Source organism: Pseudorasbora parva, chromosome 6 (assembly GCF_024679245.1).
Source record: "Pseudorasbora parva isolate DD20220531a chromosome 6, ASM2467924v1, whole genome shotgun sequence".
Lineage (NCBI taxonomy): Eukaryota > Metazoa > Chordata > Actinopteri > Cypriniformes > Gobionidae > Pseudorasbora > Pseudorasbora parva.
This window is the reverse complement of record NC_090177.1, coordinates 5,766,514-5,788,258: the sequence shown is the minus strand read 5'-3', so window position 1 is coordinate 5,788,258 and position 21,745 is coordinate 5,766,514. Positions and strand designations below refer to the sequence as shown.

The 21,745-nt window shown below is 45.8% G+C and overlaps 1 protein-coding gene across 2 annotated transcripts in view; it reads left to right on the top strand.

The window, feature by feature from the left end:
* Positions 1-21,745, top strand: part of LOC137078316 (E3 ubiquitin-protein ligase TRIM39-like) — a 53,896-nt gene that overhangs the window by 12,696 nt on the left and 19,455 nt on the right. Inside the window, exons 1-2 of one of the 2 annotated variants that reach the window (XM_067445500.1) lie at positions 19,291-19,377; positions 21,012-21,568. In XM_067445500.1, coding sequence (XP_067301601.1) covers positions 21,014-21,568 — 555 coding nt within the window. In that variant the 5' untranslated portion in view covers positions 19,291-19,377; positions 21,012-21,013. Of the gene's footprint in view, positions 1-19,290; positions 19,378-21,011; positions 21,569-21,745 lie in introns of those variants that run through there. The other variant, XM_067445499.1, reaches the window with a different exon arrangement.

Sequence of the window (21,745 nt, the reverse complement as noted above, 5' to 3'; positions counted from 1 at the left end):
TATATTTATTATATGTATATAATACACTGTCACGGCTGACGCCCTTGCACAGACGGCGGACCGCTGGATGACCAGACAGCCGCCCTGGAGGCAGGTGGCGTAAGTTGTACTCCTCTCGCTTTAGAGGGTCCAAAGCGTTTTGTGCTGAGTGCACTGCTGTGGGCATTGTAATTTAGGTCCACGCTGGTAGGCGCTGCCTGGGAGACTGCGCCGTCACAGAAGGCTTCTACGGGCCGCTGGGACGGACCATCTACAGAAGGCCGGCTGGCGGGGAGACGCCAGCCGAGGCACTCCGGGCAGTTAACTCTGGGTCAGGTGATAGGCCTCAGTAGGCCTCCCTGCGGGTGAGTTCCTACGTATCGTCCAGTCTTCTAGGGCGGCCTGGAGAGGCCTATTGCCGAATGGCAGTTCCCTATTAGATTGGTGACAGACGGTGCTTATCCGATGGCATCGTTGGGGAGAACCCTCCCCGGCTCACATGGGCCACGATGTCGGCTGCAGCAGAAACCTCGTCATAAGTAGGCCCCTTACGGCCTCCCTGGGGATGAGTCCCCAGGTAGTGACTGGATATCCAGTCTTCATCAGCCAGCAGACAAGCCACTGTCAGCCCAAATTATGAGGGCTCGGTGAGTTTCAGCACACCTCAGATGGCGCCCCCTGAGGGGGTGACCTAGGGTTCTGACCATTGGGTGACAGGATCTAGGCCGCTTTAGGCCTCCTGTAGGGTGAGCCCCGGTTCCCAGGTCTTGCAACAGTGTGCGTGGGTGCTAGCCAGGCGGCTAGCATGGTCTGCTATCAGGGGCAGGCCGCTTCAGGCCGTCCTAAGGTCATTTCCCGGCCCTGCTGGGTTTCCGGTGGGATTTGCCATCGGATAAGCACTGTCTGTCACCAATCTAATAGGGAACTGCCATTCGACAATAGGCCTCTCCAGGCCGCCCTAGAAGACCGGACGATACGTAGGCATCAAACAGGCCTCTCTGGAGGCGAGCCCCGGGAACACAGCAACTTCCGACAGTTTACACGTTGGCTGGCAGGAAGCAGGCCTCTCCAGGCCGCCTGAGGGTGAGCCCCCGAGCCGGGAAGCTCGGTAGGCCAGTGTATTATGCTGTCAGGCCTTTCTGGGCCTCTTTGGGAAGGGATTCCCAGACCAGGTCTCGGTGACAAGCTAGCCATTAGCATGGGTGGCTTCTGGGGTTATGGCCTCATGGGCCCCCTGAGGAACCAGTAAAGCCACCTTCCTGCGGCTCTTAACAGCTAGCACTAACGGTGCCAGGTAGAGGCGCCTCCTGGCCTCCCTGGGGGGGAAACGGTTCCCTTGAGCGGGAACGTATAACTGGCTTTGTGCTGAGAGCTAGCGGCTGCCCGCCGGTGGGTCCCGGCCTTGGCCAGTATAACTCAAGGGCGGGCTCATGCCCTACCACGATGAGACTCCGTTTCTGCTGCGCAGTCCCTTCAGGACAGGAACTGGCTAGCCTACAGCATGGTTTACCTACCAGGCTGGCTTAAGAGCTCCCCTCATTGAGGGTCGTCTGCGAGCTTACGGCCGCTTGAGTCTGGTCAGACAGGTAGGCCCCCCTCGGGGCCTCCCAGTTAGATCAGTCCATAGGCCTTTTCCGGCCTCCTGAGCACCCCTGTAATAAATGTGTTCAGTAGATCCTAGGCTCGAGCAGAAGAGACTCCCCTCGAAGGCAAGGGTAAGAAGCACAAAGCTGAGTACTGCTCTCCAGGATTCCCGTCTCCGAGTTCCAGTCTGAGGAGGACATTGCCAGTTTGCAGTCCCTCAGTCTGGATGCTCATGAGTAAGAGCGATGTCCGGAGGCTCTGTTTTGACAGACAGGGTTGGCCAAGCTGGGGTGTCCCACAGAAGTGCTGCCAGATGAGGCTTCCCTGGTGGCATTTGGTGAAGGTTTTCCCGAATAAAGTGACGGGCTGGGGCGCCCTCGGGTCCCCTAGCCACATTCCCTTAAGGGACTCCTTCCTTCGAAGTAGTAGGTCCCAGGCCCTCGAGCAAGCCAAGAGTAGGAAACCTCAGATAAAACTTGATAAGGTTCTCTCTTAGGCATATAGCTTGGGCTATGACCGTAGGGAATGATGTCACTGGCAGCCTGTGTGGCTAGAGGAGTGGTTCAGACTTTCTGTGAACTCTCGTCCAGGCAGTTCTTCCTGCCAGTAAGGGGCGTGCACTCCCCTCAGCATGGTGGTGTGGGTATATCGTTCCCCGTAGCGTCAGCTGACGCAGCGCGAGTTCCCTTTCGAAAGGGAACGTCCCTGGTTACGTATGTAACCTTAGTTCCCTGAGAACAGGGAACGAGACGCCGCGTCACATGGCCATGCTTCAAGGTGTGCCTGCCCACAGTCCCTTCAGACGAAGCGGATAGCGTCATGTTGGCACGGTGCCCTTTTATACTTCCTGGTCGCACGGTGATGACATCACCAGCTGCCGACGGTCAGTAGGATTGTGATTTGATAGCGATTTCAGACACCTGTCACGCTGAAGGCGTTCCCCGTAGCGTCAGCTGACGCAGCTTCTCGTTCCCTGTTCTCAGGGAACTAAGGTTACATACGTAACCCTGTCTGTCAAACCGTTCATTGAACTTAAAATTTTGAGTTAATACAGTTTTTTTTTTTAGATTCGACAACCTTTATTAAAAGATTATTAAAAGATTTTGTAAGCATATTTTGTAATTTTATTTCTGTGTGGGTGTGTGTTTTATTTCTGATGATGCAGAGAAACATGCCAAATTGTGCTATTTTCATGATTTATCACATTTTTTATGTGGTTCAGATACAATAATATTTTGAGTTTCTATTTATTAAACAAAATTCCTTCATGGTATCAACTCAAATTTTTAATTTCAATAAACTCAAAATTTTAAGGCAACCAGGTTACTTACTTTTTTAAGTTAAACCAACAAAAACCAAAAAAATGTTTTACAGTGCAGCTACTCTAAGTAATGTGAAGGCATTATGTTATATTGTTCCCATGGCGAAGGTATCGCAGCATTGAGTGAAACTATGAAAGGGAACATCTCGGTTACGTATGTAACCTTGGCTCCCTGAATAGCAGAGGTGGGGTACTCGAGTCACATGACTTGACTCCGGTCAGACTTAAAGGGTTAGTTCACCCAAAAATTTTATTTCTTTCATTAATGACTCACCCTAATATCGTTCCACACCCGTAATACCTCTGTTCATCATCGGAACACAGTTTAAGATATTTTAGATCTAGTCTGAGGGCTTTATCTGTCCTTTGAATGTAAGCGTATGCCCACTTGCTGTCCACGTCCAGAAGGTAATGAAAACATCATCAAAGTAGTCCATATGTGACATCAGTTGGTTAGTTAGACACTTTTGAATTGTCGAAAATACATTTTGGTCCAAAAATAACAAAAAATACGACTATTCAGCATTGTCTTCTCTTCCGTGTTCCTCAAATAAAGATTCAAACGGTCATGAATCATGATTCAGATCGCGTGTCAATGCTGAAATCACGTGACATTGCTAGAGGTGAAGCATCGATTGACTGACAACTACTCTGTAACTGTTTGTAACTTTTCTCATTTGATTGTTTGTTCATTTGATGTTAGATAAGTGTCTGTGTAGTGCAGTGGTGAGTATTAGTAGTTCTGGTGTATTCTCACGGTGTGTGTGGAGGAGTTAGCCTTTGTTTGGCCACGTGTGTGAGCGCGTTTGTTGGGGGTGTTCCCAGCTGCTTTCAATAACGATACGGTGGGTATAAATAGAGTGATAGTCTGCGGCAGCCCTCGTGTGAAGCCCGACGAGTGTAAAGACTTCATCTCTTCCCTGTGCAACTCCCCGACAAGGTACTTGAGTATCATTTTCCTTTTCATTATTTGTGTTCAGTTTTCTTTTTTCTATCTGGCCTTTTTTTCTGATCTGAATTCACCATGTGCTTTCAAATCTCTACCATAACTAGCACTCGCAAAATCACGCTCTGTACGCGCGTGACGCTGCAATCCTAATAATTTACACAGTCTACAGAAATCCTATACTACTTTACTCTTTATTCCAATTGGTCTCTGGAATTGCCAGTCTGCTGTAAACAAAGCAGACTTTATTTTATCTATGAAATGGGTACTGGTTTGCTAATCTCAAATGATTGGAAATTTGATCCCTATCGGCCAGTTCATTTGAATCACACTCAATCACTATTGCTCACCCTGTTAAAATCCATGTTGTAGTGGTCTATCGTCCTCCAGGTCATCTTGGTAACTTTGTGGAGGAGTTGGATGTGTTACTTTCTAGCTTCCCTGAGGATGGCACTCCGCTGATTCTGCTTGGTGACTTCAACATCCATCTTGATAAACACCTAGCCACAGACTTCAGCACTCTACTGACTTCATTTGACCTTAAGTTAGTATCTACTACGGCTACTCACAGATCAGGTAACCAATTAGACCTCTTCTACACACGCAACTGCTCCACGGACAACACTTTAGTTACTCCATTACACACCTCAGACCACTTTCTCATCACTCTTAACCACAGATTAGCTTTCGGCGTAATCTACGCTCACTCTCTCCCTCTCGCCAATCCACTATGGTTTCCTCTTCACTCCCTCCACCTGCTCGGTTCTCAGCACAAAACTCTCCTGACCTTACCTTGTATCAGTCTTTTCTCTCTTCTTTCTCTACAAATGTCTCCACTGCTAAAACAACATAGTACCACAACAAAATCAACAATTGCTCTGACTCTCGCACACTCTTCAAAACATTCTCCTCTCTCCTTTGTCCTCCTCCCCCTTCTTCATCATCTCTTACAGCTGATGACTTTGCATCATTTTTCACAAACAAAACATCTCTCATCATCAACCAGTTCTCCTCACCACAAACTGACACAGACATCTCAACAACTAACACGAACACGCTTCCATCCTTCTCTCCGCTCTCCGAGACAGAGATATCTCTAAACTCATCCTTTCCAATCACCCTACTACCTGTCCACTTGATCCTATACCCTCTCACCTCCTTCAGGCCATTTCTTCTTCAATCACTCCTGCACTCACTCACATTGTCAACACTTCTCTTCACACGGGAACCTTTCCCACAGCATTTAAGCAGGCTCGGGTAACCCCACTGCTTAAGAAACCCTCTCTGAATCCAGCACTTTTAGAAAACTACAGACCGGTTTCCCTTCTTGCCTTTCATTGCAAAGGCACTTGAGCGAGTTGTGTTCAATCAACTCTCTATGTTTCTTGAACAGAACAACCTTCTGGACAACAACCAATCCGGCTTCAAAAGCGGCCATTCGACCGAGACTGCCTTGCTCTCGGTAACTGAGGCACTGAGACTGGCAAAAGCAGCCTCCAAATCCTCAGTGCTCATTCTGCTGGATCTGTCTGCTGCTTTTGACACAGTTAACCACCAGATCCTCCTGTCAACTCTAAAGAAGATGGGGATCTCAGGAACTGCTCTCCAGTGGTTCAGGTCTTACCTCTCTGGTAGGTCATGTCATGGAGAGGGGAAGTGTCTAAGTCACATCATCTAGCTACTGGGGTTCCCCAGGGCTCAGTGCTTGGACCACTTCTCTTCTCCATCTACATGTCATCATTAGGCTCTGTCATTCAGAAACACGGCTTCTCCTATCACTGCTATGCTGATGACACTCAACTCTACTTCTCATTTCAACCAGATGATCCGGATGAGAGTCAGTGTTCGTATCGCTGCCTGTCTGACAGACATTTCTGACTGGATGAAAGAGCATCATCTTCAACTCAATCTTGCAAAGACAGAATTACTTGTTGTCTCAACCAACCCAGCACTTCATCAACATTTCTCCATTCAGCTCGGTTCATCGACCATAACTCTGCCCAGGACAGCCAGGAACCTTGGAGTTGTGATTGATGACCAGTTAAACTTCACTGATCACATTACTGCAACAGCCCAGTCCTGCAGATTTGCCTTATATAACATTAGAAAGATTAGACCCTTCCTATCAGAACAGGCTGCACAACTCCTGGTTCAAGCTCTTGTTCTCTCCAGACTGGACTATTGTAATGCTCTTCTGGCTGGGCTTCCAGCATGCACTGTCAAACCCTTGCAGCTGATCCAGAATGCAGCGGCGAGAGTGGTCTTTAATGAGCCGAAGAGAGCGCATGTTACGCCTCTCTTCATCAGACTGCACTGGTTGCCAATGGCTGCTCGCATCAAATTCAAGGCACTAGTTCTCGCCTACAAAGCAACCACTGGCTCTGCACCAATATACCTAAACTCGCTTATTCAGACTTACACACCCTCCAGAAGCTTGCGTTCTGCGAGTGAGCGACGCCTCGTGGTTCCATCCCAAAGAGGCATGAAATCGCTCTCACTGACTTTTTTTTGGACCGTTCCCACCTGGTGGAATGACCTGCCGATCTCAATTCGTGCTGCCGAGTCTGTAGCCATTTTTAAACAACATCTTAAGACACATCTTTTCCAATTTCACCTGACCGATAAAGACTAGCACTTAACTATCCAATTAAATTTTCTTTGTTTGTCCAAAAAATAAAAAAATAAAATAATAATAATAATAATAGTTTGTGTACTGTTCTCGATTAACTGAGACTTCTTACAGCTCTTGCAGGTTGTTGGCCTTGTTTGTTTCGTTGCTTCTATTGCTCTCCCCTTTTTTGTAAGTCGCTTTGGATAAAAGCGTCTGCTAAATGATTAAATGTAAATGTAATTGAAAGAAATTCAGGTAAAAGGAACAAACAACCAGAAGTTGTGTGGCTGCCTTATTTGTTTGAAATCCACCCAAAATCAGATATATAACTGTCTTATATAACTTTGATTTAAATATAATTGGGATCTCATAACACTATATGATAAATTGAAATGAGCTTGTAATGGCAAAATAATTAACTCAGCCGCTTCACTGAATAAGAGACAAACATTAGCCAATTATAATTATAAAGGTTTATTTCTTGCAAGAAAGAGCCACAGTCAACACAGTCATCAGTGCCTGCATCGAGTGTGAACTGAAGACATAACAGAAGTCACAATCTCTTTTGACTCCCATTGTCAAAACAATCATCTCAGTAGTTTTCCACACATGGTAAGAGTGTTAAACACAGCACAGAAGTGTCCTGTATGGCAGACACACATATTAGCTCCTGTATGACTACAAACACACTCTAAATAATCAATATTCTTCATCAGTGATTACAATTTTCCCATAACAAGTTGATGACATCAAATTTTGTTGCAATATTTTCCTATTTAACACCGTGAAGCTGCCTTGAAAAAATTGTCATTGTAAAAGTGCTAAATAAATAAAGTTGACTTATTTTGGACCTCGGGCAGGCAGGCAGTGTAAGGCTCTCTGTGATCCTCTTTGGCTACTGCGTTTACTGAGGCCTTCACTCTTCAGAGCTCGTCATTGACAGCAGTATCAAGTTGCTAGGTGCTCTGTCTGTCTTCTGGATGGTTATTCTTAGTGTTGGGTATAGTAGGTCTCCTCTTGCTATAGACAGTTGTCATGCCGAGGCCTCTGTCTTCAGAGCTTGACTAGGTATTAGTGCTAAATTGTTTCGGTACTGCCTTTACCGTATTTTCCGGACTGTAAGTCGCACTTTTTTCATAGTTTGGCTGGTCCTGCGACTTATAGTCAGGTACGACTTATATATCAAATTTAATTCATACTGACTAACAAGAATAAACATTTAGCTACATCTACAGCCACGAGAGGAAGCTCTATGCTTCTCCTTTAGCCTACCCCTGAAGAAAACAACTGGAAACTGAAAAAAACTGTTAACTGAAATGTTAACTTAAAGACAACAACTGAGAGAGACTTAACACAAACAAAATGCCATCCCCATAAAGAAAATCCTATTCTGCGAATTACAAACTGCAGGTAATAAAATATGCAGCCGAGAACGATAATCGAGCATCAGAAAGAAAGTTTGAAGTGAGTGAAAAACTTGTGAAGGACTGGCGAAAAGCAGAGGCTACTTTAACTGTAATGAAGAAAACAAAGAAAGCTAATCGCGGACTGAAAGCAAGATGGCCAGAGCTGAAGGAACGAGTCCACAGATGTGCTTGAACAACAGGCTCAGGCTCGGCTCAGGCTAAGCTGCGCGAGACAAACGCTGCCGGTGTGTGAATCATAGACGGTGTGAATTTTTTTTCCCTCTTCATGACGCATTTTTGACTGATGCGACTTATACTCCGGAGCCATTTATAGTCCAGAAAATACGGTGATTAGAGATTGCCAGGCCTCCAATCCTCAGAGCTCTGTCTGAATAGCAATTTCAAGTTGTTGGCTCTCTGTGAGACTCCTTGAAATCTGTCCTGAGTGTGGAGCGTAGTTAAAGGCGGGCGTACACTGTGCGAATTCGGACACTCGGAAGGTCGTGAGATATTGCAGACGCTACGAGTCATTTAATTTGATCATCGCATCAAATCAGCTGGTACACGGCACGACTGTTTGCACCGTGAGCCGGCCGCGATCACACGAGTTTTCGTGTAACACAGACACCGGAGCTTTCAATGTTGCTGCTAGAGCTTCAGATACAAAAAATAAAGAAAAAAGGTGTGAAAATGATTTGTTGAAAAGCAGAGAACAGCCATTCCTTTTAACGGAAACAACCAGAGGGAGAGAGAAGAGTGCACGTGAGAGAGAGAAAGTGTGTGTGTGTGTGTGTGTGTGTGTGTGTGTGTGTGTGTGTGTGAACGCAGTATGTGGCAGCCACTGAGCTAATAATAGTCATAGATTGAGCGTATGTGACGTGCTTGTGCATGATTTGGCAATAGGGGACAGCCATATGCAGGTAAAAATCGGGCCGACTCCCCGAACTTTTTAAACATGTTTAAAAATTATCGTAAGGTCGGGAGGTGCTCTTAACGTGCTCGGCTCGTCTCGTATTTCCTCTCACACGGTGCGAGCCGCGACCATACGAGCATCCACGATGTCCACGCGATTTCTCCCGAGAAAAAAAAATCGTCTGCGAGTTCGTACGACAGCAAAAATCGCACCGTGTACGCCCGCCTTAAGCCTCCTCTCACTTTAGAGAGTCGTCATGCCTGGGTCTCCATTGTCAGATCAATCAATCAACTTTATTTATATAGCGCTTTTACAATCACGATTGTGTCAAAGCAGCTTCAGAGTGTCAAACAGGATAATATTGCGACAAAATTAGATTTGGCTGTACAGTCGTACTGCAGAAAACAGTGATGTTATCAGCTTATTTTAATTTATCATATAGCGACAATGTTGGCAGATCAGTTATAGTTATAAATTATAGTTTATAGAATTAAATAAGACCTAATTCATACATTTTATTTGTATAATAAGTTGAATAACTTTAATCATATTTTTAGTGTCCCCAACTGGGCAAGCCAAGCCAAAGGCGACAGTGGCAAGGAACCAAAACTCCATCAGGGCATGATGGAGAAAAATAAACCTTGGGAGAAACCAGACTCAGTCGGGGTGCCAGTTCTCCTCTGGCCTATTAACACACCGTGTAAGATTATTATTCTGGCAACCTTACAGGTCAGAAATCATATTAGATCGGATTATTCAAAATTTCAGGGTATCACGGAAGAGACGGATTTATTTAGGATGGGGCGTCGATTACATAAGAGTTTGAATACATGAAAGATCGGAATTATTGCGCCGAAGACGGGTTTTGAGCATGTCGTGCCGGTGAGGCAAATTCGGAGGAGACACCATTTGACACGGCTCAGCAGACACTCCAGGATGCGTTGGTCATGTCCAGGCAGGTCCACCATCCGATCCGGACAGGGCCCAGATCCGGGATAAACCTCGGGATAAACAGAGAGACTAACATTAGCGTAGATGCCACTCTTTTTATGATGTAACGAGTACATCAGGTGTTACGGGAAGTGTTCCCGGTTCCGGCTGATCTAGTTAATGCAGCCTAACAATCAGTCAATTGATCTGAATAATGAAAGTTAAAAATGTTCTATGTGTATGCCATAGTAAAGAGATGTGTTTTTAGTCTAGATTTAAACTGACAGAGTGTGTCTACTTCCCGAACAATGCTAGGAAGACTATTCCAGAGTTTAGGAGCTAAATAGGAAAATGATCGACCGCCTGCAGTTGATTTAGATATTCTAGGTATTATCAACTCGCCAGAGTTTTGAGACCGCAATAGACGTGATGGAGTATAATGCGTTAAGAGCTCGCTTAAGCACCGGGGAGCTAAACTATTTAGTGCTTTGTAAGTAATAAGCAAGATTTTAAAATGTATGCGATGTTTAATAGGGAGCCAGTGCAGTGTTGACAGAACTGGACTAATATGATCATACTTCCTGGTTCTAGTAAGAACTCTAGCTGCTGCATTTTGGACTAGCTGGAGTTTGTTTATTAAAGGGTTACTTCAGCAATTAGCATATGGCTTTGTATCAGTAGAAACCCTGGAGTATATTCAAATTATTGTGCTTTCCCCCCTCATATCTCACTGAGACAAGAGATTTATGCATTTTATTTCTAGAAAAATTCCTCCTATGATGCAAATTGACGATTTTTGCATCATAGGAGGAATGTTTGGCCAAAGGCTAAAGACTACAGCCAGCAGAGGGAGCAATTTCCGCATGTTTTGAACTCGCACATGGGGGATGGGAGATAACACTCAGCTTGCAGGGAGAGCTCAGCTGGCAGGCACTCATTTAAACGGAGCTATGGTGTGCAATGTAAGTCTTTTAACTTCTCAAATTAATTTCTATGAAAGTTAAGCTTGTAAAGGCATGAACTGAAACGCGCCAGACTGAACTTGCGTTGTGAATGTATGCCGCGAGTGTAGTCGCGATTACCTCAGCTCTCATCACTCCTGCAGTTAGTGCTCAGTGCTGTGATACTCGCGTGGTGACTCACTCCTTATATTGAACAGACACGTTCAGTTTTTAATTGTAGTGTCTTCTCTAACTCAGTCACTGTAATCAAGTTGGTGGTGTTGGGGAATGGCACAGGGCAGCGAAGCATTCTGGGAATTGTAGTCTTTCATCCCCATGGGACAAAAATACATTTTCTGTCTTTTCTCAGTCTAGAAAGCACCAAATTCAAAAATAATTTCACATTTCTACTGCATTGATGACCCAGTTCAAATACAGATTCATCTTCCCAGCGCTGAAGTACCCCTTTAAGCGAGCAGGGCAACCACCCAGTAGAGCATTACAATAATCTAACCTTGAGCTCATGAACGCATGTACTAACTGTTCAGCATTTTGCATTGAAAGCATGTGCCGTAATTTAGATATATTTTTAAGATGATAGAATGCGGTTTTACAGATGCTAGAAACGTGGCTTTAAAATGAAAGATTGGTATCAAAGAACACACCCAGGTTCCTCACTGACGACGAGGACTTGACAGAGCAGTCATCAACTGTTAGAAAACACAATGAAAACAATTTTCATTGTGTTCATAACAATGAAAACTAACGCCATGCTTCCTAATGATATCTCCCAGTGGTAGCATATACAGGGTGAAAAGCAACGGTCCTAACACTGAGCCTTGCGATACCCCATACTGAACTTGTGATCGGTGTGACATCTCTTCATTTACTGCTACAAACTGATAACGGTCAGATAAGGACGATTTAAACCATGCCAAAGCAGTTCCAATAATGCCAACATAATTTTCGATTCTATTCAGAAGAATATTGTGATCGATAGTATCAAATGCAGCGCTAAGATCGAGTAACACTAATAGAGAGATACAACCACGATCAGATGATAAGAGTAAATCATTTGTAACTCTAATTAGAGCAGTCTCAGTACTATGATCCGGTCTAAATCCTGACTGGAAATCCTCACATATACCATTTCTTTCTAAATAGGAACATAATTGTGAAGACACGGCCTTTTGTAGTATTTTTGATAGAAACGGTAGATTCGAGATTGGCCTGTAATTGACTAATTCTTTAGGATCAAGTTGCGTTTTTTTTAATAAGTGGTTTAATTATAGCCAACTTAAAAGTTTTCGGTACATATCCTAATGTCAAAGATGAATTAATGATATTAAGCAGAGGAACTATGACCTCTGGAAGTATCTCTTTTAATACCCTAGTCGGTATAGGGTCAAGCATACATGTTGTTGATTTTGATGATTTTACAAGTTTAGCCAATTCTTCTCCTCCTATAGTAGTGAATGAGTGTAATTTTTCCTCAGTGACACTACAGCGCTCTGTCTGAAGTGATACTGTAATAGATGGCTGCATGGTTATAATTTTATTCCTAATATTATCAATCTTACTAGTAAAGAAGTTCATAAAGTCATTACTGCTGTGTTGTTTACAAACATCAGAAGCTGAAGCTTTATTTTTTGATAATTTAGCCACTGTATCGAATAAATACTTAGGGTTGTGTTTGTTTTCTTCTAAAAGAGTTGAGAAATAAGCAGATCTAGCAGTTTTTATGGCCTTTCTGTATGCAATCATGCTCTCTTTCCACAAATTGCGAAAAACCTCCAGTTTTGTTTTCTTCCAGCTGCGCTCCATTTTTCTGGCTGCTGTTTTAAGGGCCCGAGTGTGCTCGTTGTACCACGGCGTTGGATTATTTGCTTTAATCTTCTTTATGCGCCGGGGAGCAACTATGTCTAAAGTGCTAGTAAAGAGAGAGTCAATAGTTTCTGTTGCAGCATCAAGTTCATTTTGGCTATCTGTAATACTGAGGAGATGGAACTGATGAGAAAGATTATGTACAAAGCAATCTTTAGTCGCAGCGGTTATCGTCCTGCCATATTTGAAGCGAGGGGATGGCTTTGCAGCCTTAGGTAAATTAAGTATACATGATATTAGGTAATTGTGGCAAGGGGGGCGTGGTTCAGCGAGGTCTGCGGCGGGAGAGAGGGCCGCGGGACGAGCGGTAAGTGAGTGGGTTGGACGCAGATTAATAACACCTGTCTCTTGTTCTAGTAATGAGCGCGGAGACGGGATAAAACACCAGCGGAACCGGAGACCAGAGAGAGAGAGAGTCGGACTGTTGATGCGAGACCCTGAGTTATCCGGAACCCGGAAGTGCGTGACCCGGAAGTGAAACTGAGACTGAGCATATGAGAAAACAGACACACACTGAAGTGTGCACGTTGAGATTGAGTTTGAAAATAAAAAGCATCAACAGTCCTGCCGACCCCCGTGTCCTCTTCCTTCCTTACTCTATCGAACTTGTTACACTGGTGCCGAAACCTGGGAAGGAAGCAGGACAGCGCCGCCGCCATGACAACGCCCTCCGCCTCGCCATTTGCGGATATCATCAACTCCCTCGCGGTCCTCCACCAGGAACACCATCAGGCATTGCTGGACCTTCGGACTGAACAGGAGCGCCGCTTCGAGGCGATCGTCCAAGGCCAGCAAGAGGACCGCGAGCGGTTCCGGAGCTGGATGGACCGGGAGGTTCGCGCCGAGGCCGCTGGGCGGGCCAGCGCACCGGTGCACGTGCCCCTGCAGAAAATGGGGCCGGAAGACGACCCGGAGGCCTTCGTCGATTTGTTCCAGAAGGCCGCGGAGGCCTGCGGGTGGCCCCGGGCACAGTGGCCGGTGCGCCTCATCCCCCTTCTATCCGGCGAAGCCCAGGCGGCCGCACAACAGCTACCGGTCGCGAACCTCCTGGACTACGACGATCTGAAGAGGGCCATACTTCAGCGGGTCGGCCGGACCCCAGAGCAACACCGCCAGCGTTTCCGTTCCCTGGAGTGGGGTGAGTCCGGTCGACCCTTCGCCTTGGCCCAACAGCTCCGGGACGAGTGCCGCAGATGGCTTCTGGCCGGCGGCAGCGACGTGGACCATGTTGTCGATCTGGTGGTGCTGGAGCAGTTCATCACTCGGCTCCCCAGGAAGACCGCCGAGTGGGTCCAGTGCCACCGGCCCACGTCGCTGGAGACGGCCATCAACTTGGCGGAGGACCACCTGGTGGCGTGCCCGGGGGTCGGCGAACCCCCACTAACTTCTCTCTCTCTCTCTCCCCCTTCTCTCTCTCTCTCTCGACCTGTCCCTCTCCCCAGGTCCCGCCCTCCAGGCCCTCCTCGCGTCCCCCCCAGAGGCCGGGGTGGGATGGGCCTTGGACCGTCTGGGAGTTCGCGGGTCCCGCCCAGGGGGGCGGGGCCGCTGGGGATGGGTAGTGACAATGGATCCGGTTCCGCCCCCTTTCCGCGCTCAGCCTCCAACCCACTCCCCGCTGGCCTGCTGGAGGTGCGGCGATCCGGATCATTTTGTGGACCGGTGTCCGATGATGGACATCGGAACAATGATCCGGATCCCGGACGTCCAGCGGACCACCCCCGATCAAGCAGGAGAGTACCAAATTCCTGTAAGTATCAAGGGGGGTACATATCAGGCCTTGGTGGATTCAGGATGTAACCAAACCTCGATCCATCAAAGCCTGATGCAGCCTGGGGCATTGGATACAAGCCGCATGGTTAAGGTGCGGTGTGTGCACGGGGATGTGGTGGAATATCCGGTTGTCCCAGTCACGATACAGTTTAGGGGGAAAAAGCATAGTGTTGAGGTGGCGGTTAGTCCCCACCTCCGGCATCCGCTAATTCTGGGGACGAATTGGCCCGCCTTTTCGGCGTTATTGGGGTCGTTATGCGCGGATGCCGCTTGGGGAAACAAGGCTAGGAACGGGACGGTGCGAGTGCAGGTTGGCGAGACTGATACGGGACCCTTGGGAACTGCTTCAGAGGAACCGAGCGGGGTCGAGAGACTGATTCTCTCGGACCGCGATGACTTCCCTCTGGAGCAGTCTCAAGATGAGACTCTAAAACATGCTTTTCAACAGGTCCGCACTATCGACGGTCAGTCTCTCCAACCCGCATTGCCTGTCACGTATCCTTATTTTGCCATAATTAAGGATAGGTTGTATCGAGTGACCCAAGACGCTCAGACAAAAATGGATACAACCCAGTTGTTAGTACCAAAGAGCCGCCGGGAAATGCTTTTCCAGGCGGCTCACTCTAACCCGATGGCGGGCCACCTGGGACAGGCGGCCACGCTGAATCGTTTAATGACCCGATTTTTTTGGCCAGGCATTCATGACAATGTGCGCAGGTGGTGCGCGTCTTGTCCTGAATGTCAGTTGGTGAACCCACTGGCCGCCCCAAAAGCGCCATTGCGCCCCCTACCATTAATGCAGGTCCCCTTCGAGAGAATTGCGATGGACCTCATCGGGCCATTAGAGCGATCCGCACGCGGACATCGTTTTGCGCTAGTTATCGTGGACTACGCAACACGATATCCGGAAGCAGTGGCTCTCCGCAACATCTCGGCCAAGAGTGTTGCGGACGCACTGTTTCGTTTAATCTCCCGGGTGGGGATTCCAAAAGAAATCCTCACTGATCAAGGCACGGCTCGATTTTATTCGACACTGGACTTAACAAAGGGCTATTGGCAGATCCCCTTGTCTCCATTGTCCAAAGAAAAAACAGCTTTCACCACGCCGTTTGGATTACACCAATTTGTCACGCTTCCTTTCGGCTTGTTCGGGGCGCCCGCAACCTTCCAGCGGCTCATGGATAGGATTTTGCGTCCCCATGCTGCATATGCTGCTGCGTACCTAGATGACATAGTGATTTATAGTCACGATTGGCAGCGGCATATGCAGCATGTGAGAGCGGTCCTGAGGTCGCTGAGGAGAGCGGGGCTCACGGCCAATCCGAAGAAGTGTGCGATTGGGCGGGTGGAAGTAAGGTATCTGGGCTTCCACTTGGGTCATGGACAGGTGCGTCCCCAAATTGATAAGACTGCCGCAATTGCAACCTGTCCGAGGCCCAAGACCAAAAAGGAGGTAAGACAGTTCTTGGGGCTGGCGGGATATTATAGACGGTTTATACCAAATTATTCGGACCTCACCAGCCCTTTGACTGATCTTACTAGAAAGGGGCTACCAGATACGGTCCAGTGGACGGAGCTGTGTCAACAGGCTTTTACCCAAGTAAAGGCTGCTCTATGTGGCGGGCCGCTGTTACACTCCCCTGACTTTTCTCTCCCTTTCTTGTTGCAGACTGACGCGTCGGACAGGGGGCTGGGCGCAGTCCTGGCCCAGGAGGTGGAGGGGGGAGAGCGGCCGGTGCTGTACATTAGCCGTAAGCTCTCCAAGAGGGAAGCTAAGTACAGCACCATAGAGAAGGAGTGTTTGGCCATCAGATGGGCCGTTCTCACTCTCTGCTATTACCTCCTGGGGCGGGAGTTCACTCTCTGTTCGGACCACGCTCCTCTCCAATGGCTCCACCGCATGAAGGATACCAACGCGCGGATCACCCGTTGGTATCTGGCTCTTCAGCCGTTTAAGTTCAAGGTGGTCCACAGGCCGGGTGCTCAGATGGCTGTGGCCGATTTCCTCTCCAGAAATGGGGGGGGGGGGGGCTGCAGGCCGGACGGCTCCCCGGCCTGAGTCGGGCGGTGGGGGTATGTGGCAAGGGGGGCGTGGTTCAGCGAGGTCTGCGGCGGGAGAGAGGGCCGCGGGACGAGCGGTAAGTGAGTGGGTTGGACGCAGATTAATAACACCTGTCTCTTGTTCTAGTAATGAGCGCGGAGACGGGATAAAACACCAGCGGAACCGGAGACCAGAGAGAGAGAGAGTCGGACTGTTGATGCGAGACCCTGAGTTATCCGGAACCCGGAAGTGCGTGACCCGGAAGTGAAACTGAGACTGAGCATATGAGAAAACAGACACACACTGAAGTGTGCACGTTGAGATTGAGTTTGAAAATAAAAAGCATCAACAGTCCTGCCGACCCCCGTGTCCTCTTCCTTCCTTACTCTATCGAACTTGTTACAGTAATGATCTGAGATGTCATCGCTCTGCTGCAGAATTTTAACAGTATCAACATTTATTCCATGTGACATTATTAGATCTAAAGTATGATTAAGGCGATGAGTGGGTCCCGATACGTGTTGTCTAACTCCAATAGAGTTTAGAATGTCTCTAAATGCCAATCCCAATGCGTCTTTTTCATTGTCTACGTGGATATTAAAATCCCCAACAATTAGTACTTTATCTACAGCTAATACTAACTCCGATACAAAACCAGCAAATTCTTTGATAAAGTCTGTATTGTGCCCTGGTGGCCTGTATATAGTAGCAACACAAATGTCAGACGGGATTTATCATTTACACTACACAGCGTTACATAAAGCACCAAAACTTTGAAGGAATTATATTTGAAACTAGACTTCTGAGTAATACTGAAGGTATTATTATAAATTACAGCAACACCTCCCCCTTTACCTTTCAGACGTGGCTCATGTTTATAACAATAATCTCGGGGGGTGCACTCATTTAAAGTAATGTAATCGTCAGGTTTTAGCCAGGTTTCTGTCAAGCACAGCACATCTAAGTTATGATCTATAATCATATCATTGACAACAAGCGTTTTTGGCAAAAGGGATTGAATATTCAGCAACCCAAGCTTTATCAATTGTTCATCCGTATTATATCTGTTGTTTATTTGTTGGACATCAATTACATTTTTACTGTTGAATGGTTTTGATGGTTTTTTGTATTTACTAATTCGGGGAACAGACACAGTCTCTATATGATAATATCTAGGTGAAAGAGTCTCTATGTGCTGGGATTTAGCTGACTTTGGTGACGTGAGACAGCTAGCAGACGGTTGGTTTAGCCAGTTTGTCTGCTTCCTGACCTGGGCCCCAGTGAGTCAAGGTTTAGCTCTAAGACTATGTGCCAAATTACTAGAGAGAAGAGCAGCACCAGCCCAGGAGGGATGAATGCCGTCTATCTTCAACAGGTCAGGTCTGCCCCAAAAACTTTTCCAATTGTCTATGAAACCTATGTTATTTTGCAGACACCACTTAGACAACCAGCCATTGAGTGATTATAATCTGCTAACTATTTTATCACTCCTTTTCGCAGGGAGAGGACCAGAGAAAAATACGGCTTTTGACATCGTACTTGCGAGTTTACACACCTCTTTAATGTTAATTTTGGTGATCTCCGACTGGCGAAGTCGAACATCATTAGTGCCAACGTGAATAATAATCTTAGAGAATTTACGATTAGCTTTAGCCAGCACTTGGCTTTACAAATTTGCTTTGATGTCAGGCGCTCTGGCTCCCGGTAAACATGTGACTATGGTGGCTGGTGTCTCTATTTTCACATTCCGTGTAATAGAATCGCCAATAATTAGGGCACTTTCAACAGGATCCTCAGTGGGTGCGTCACTGAGTGGGGAGAACCTGTTTGATGTTCTAATCGGAACGGAAGAGCGGTTTTTTGATCCGCGACTATGCTTTCTCATCGTCACCCAGCCCTGCTGTGCGGGCTCAGCCGGAACCAAACAATGAGTGTTCACTAAGCTAGTCGCATCCAAAGCAGTATCTAAAGCTGTTACATTCTCACTACTCTCACATAAAGCTTGGATGCGTGTCTCTAAATCTGAAATCTTCTCCGTCAGCCTGATTAATTCCTTACATTTATCACATGTGAAGCCCTGTTCGCCAACGGAGATAGATATGCTAAACATGTAGCATGCAGTGCAAGTGACAATGACAGGAGAAGAAGACATGGCTTACCGTATCCAAAACTTACCACTGTTGTCTGATGGAGTCTTTTTAATAATCCAACTCACCACAGTTGTCTAAAGAACTCAGAAAACAGGAGACCCGGATGCTGGGATGGAAAGCTACCAGGCTAGCGAAAAGCTAACGTGTGGTAGTGATTTAGATTAAAAGCTAGTAATGTCAAATTTAAATTGATAGGCTATATTAAACACTATATGGTGATGAGTAAGTTATATTTAGCAGTGTAAATTACAAAGAAAATATATCAAATAGAGATTCAAACACTGCTATACAGAGCTACAAACACTGTGGTGGCAGCAGCAGCAGCAGGCAGACAGACAGGAGCAATCGATCAGGAACAATCAATCAGTCGGAGATCAGTCAGCAATCTCATGACCCTTTAAAAGTAACTCTCGAATGATTTGAAACCATCTCTCATGTAACATACTGACAAATGTCATGAAAAGATAAAACAACAATAAAGAAACTTGAATAATGTTAAAAATAAGGATAACTGCCATGTAAATGTATGAAATATTATTATTTTTACTAAAATTTTATAAATTTGTATTATTTTATCTTTGTACAAGGCACAGGAAATCACAGGATTTCACTGTGAAACATGTTTAGTGTGTCGATTCTATCGAGCTGCAGCTGTGATTTCTATATTCTACAAGTTATTACATATTCTATAAGTTTCTTACACCGTTGACTCACTCAGCAGGGGTCAATTATGAACTGTTCCATATTTATGATTATGGGCGGAGCTCTGTGACATCACTGCAGCTCAGTAAAGTCTTAAGTGAAAGTGAAACTAAACAGATGACCAAGAAGCTTCATCAAACAACAGCATTTCTTTTCAGAAACTCTGAAATTGACGAACAGATCTGATATTCATCTGCAGGTAAGTGATGGAAATGTAAGAGCTCAGCATGGTAGGATCAGATTGTTGGTAAAAGTAGCCTACTGTATGTAATTTTTGTCAGTTTGATTATTTGTGGACATGTTACACTTTAGAGATTTTAGAAACAGGAAGTACTTGAACTGGTGACAAAATGAACAAATGAAAAATCAGCATGATTTTTCTAGAAAAAGTACATTTAACAAAAATGACACCTGGTGTTCAGATGTTTATTTAGTCGGTTATTTGTTTGAAAAATTACACTTTCAAAACATTAAAAGTTACATTAGTTACATTTGCTGTACTGTGGTTCCCACATTTAGTTTCTAAATGTCTCACATTTAGCCAGCAGTCTCAGACTGGAAGTTAGCGGTGGAGTTTATAGGCTCAGTGAGATTAGGTTTTGTGGTGGAGGGACTTCCTGTCAGAAACTGAAATCACGTATGCCTGCTAAAAGGGGGGGGGGGGGGGTGAAACACTCAGTTTCAGTCAATCTTGAGTACCTATAGAGTAGTATTGCATCCTTCATATCTCCGAAAAGTCTTTAGTTTTATTATATTTATAAAAGAAATATAGGCTGTACCGAGTCTTTCCGGAAAAAAACGAGCGCCTGGAGGCGTATCGTGTGGGCGGAGCTAAAGAATGACGAGCGCGCAAAGTGGTGACGTCCTCAAGCATGGAGAAACCCATGGCTATCGAGCTCAGCTCTAGTCACTCGCGTGTGCACCCTACCGGGAGAAGAGCCCGTACGGCCCATACAAGGACCTTCCGCTCTATCGATGTCAAGCCGGCCCATACTCGAAAAAAACTCTCCGAAACTTGTGAGAAACCGGAAGGAGAATTTTTGACACAGAAATACTCCATCAAACGTCCAACATTAGTTTTTGAAACTTTGTCTATGTTTAGGATGGGAATCCAAGTCTTTAACAGTGTAAAAAGCTCAGTATGCATAAAACAGCATTTCACCCCCACTTTAAGGCACTTATGTGTCATAATTCACCAGTGTGAGTGCCCATGATCACCACCAGAGGGCACTCCACCCCGGACTGTCACTCCATCACAAACTACATTACCCATAATCCTTTGCCTAGGACTCTTTAGCACTCACTGTTTACACCTGTGTCTCATCACGTCATTACCTCTGCCTATATATACCTTGTTCACTCAGTCATTTAGTGCGAAGTCTTGTTTAGTGTCACAACTGCATTTCTGAGCGTTTCCCTGGTTTCATGTATCTTGGTCTTTGAATTTTTGCCTTCTCCGTGGATTACCCTTTTGCCTGTTCCTTCTGTTTTGTTTGCCTTTTCGGACTGCTTGCCTGTGTATGACCTTTTGCGTGTTTAATGGACTACGATCTTGAATTACCCTTCAATAAATACTGCATTTGAATCTTCAACCCAACCTTCTGTCTCAGAGCAGTTCGTTACAGTATGGCTTCTTTGACTGCTTAATAGTTTTTAATAGTTTAAGTTGTAATAATAGTTTTTAGATATAATAAAAATTTTTTCTATTTTTTTTTAACCACGCAACATCCATTTTAGAACACAAACTAAATTACTCCGTTCACATAACTAATATTATGAAAATTGTTCTCTTCAGCAATGTAGATGATATATTGTCATTGCTTATCTTTTCAGTCATGGCATCCTCCAGTGGTCCAGCACTAAATGAGGAGCTCCAGTGCTCCATCTGTCTGGAAGTGTTCACTGATCCAGTCACCACTCCATGTGGACACAACTTCTGCAGATCCTGCCTGAGCAAGTGCTGGACGAACACACAGACCTGCTTCTGTCCACTCTGTAAAGACAAATTCATCAAAAGACCTGATCTCAAGATTAATACAATACTCAGAGAGGTGGCACAACACTTTAAGGAGAAGCTCAATCTTGGAGAACCTGAGGTGTTCTGTGACGTCTGTGGTGAAAGAAAGCAGAAAGCTGTGAAGACCTGCCTGATGTGTCAAAGCTCTTACTGTGACTCTCATCTGGAGCCTCATCTCAGAGTCCCACGTCTAAAGAAACACAAACTCATCAATGCTGTGGAAAATCTGGAGGATTATATATGCCAGAAACACGAGAGACCTCTGGAGCTGTTCTGCAGAGATGATCAGACGTGTGTGTGTCTGTCCTGCACGGAAGGAGAACATAAGACTCACAACACTGTTCCCATAGAGGAGGAGAGTCGAGAGAAGAAGGTAAAGAGTTAATAACTAAACACTTTAACCCTTATAAGCTTCTTAACCTAAGGACGACACATTGGCTGTTCTTGGTTATTTTTTTACAGTACGACTGTAACTTTTTTTTTATTCCCTGAAGCACACTCTAAAAAATGATATAATCAAAAAGTCATGGCAAGTTATGTTTTTTCATTG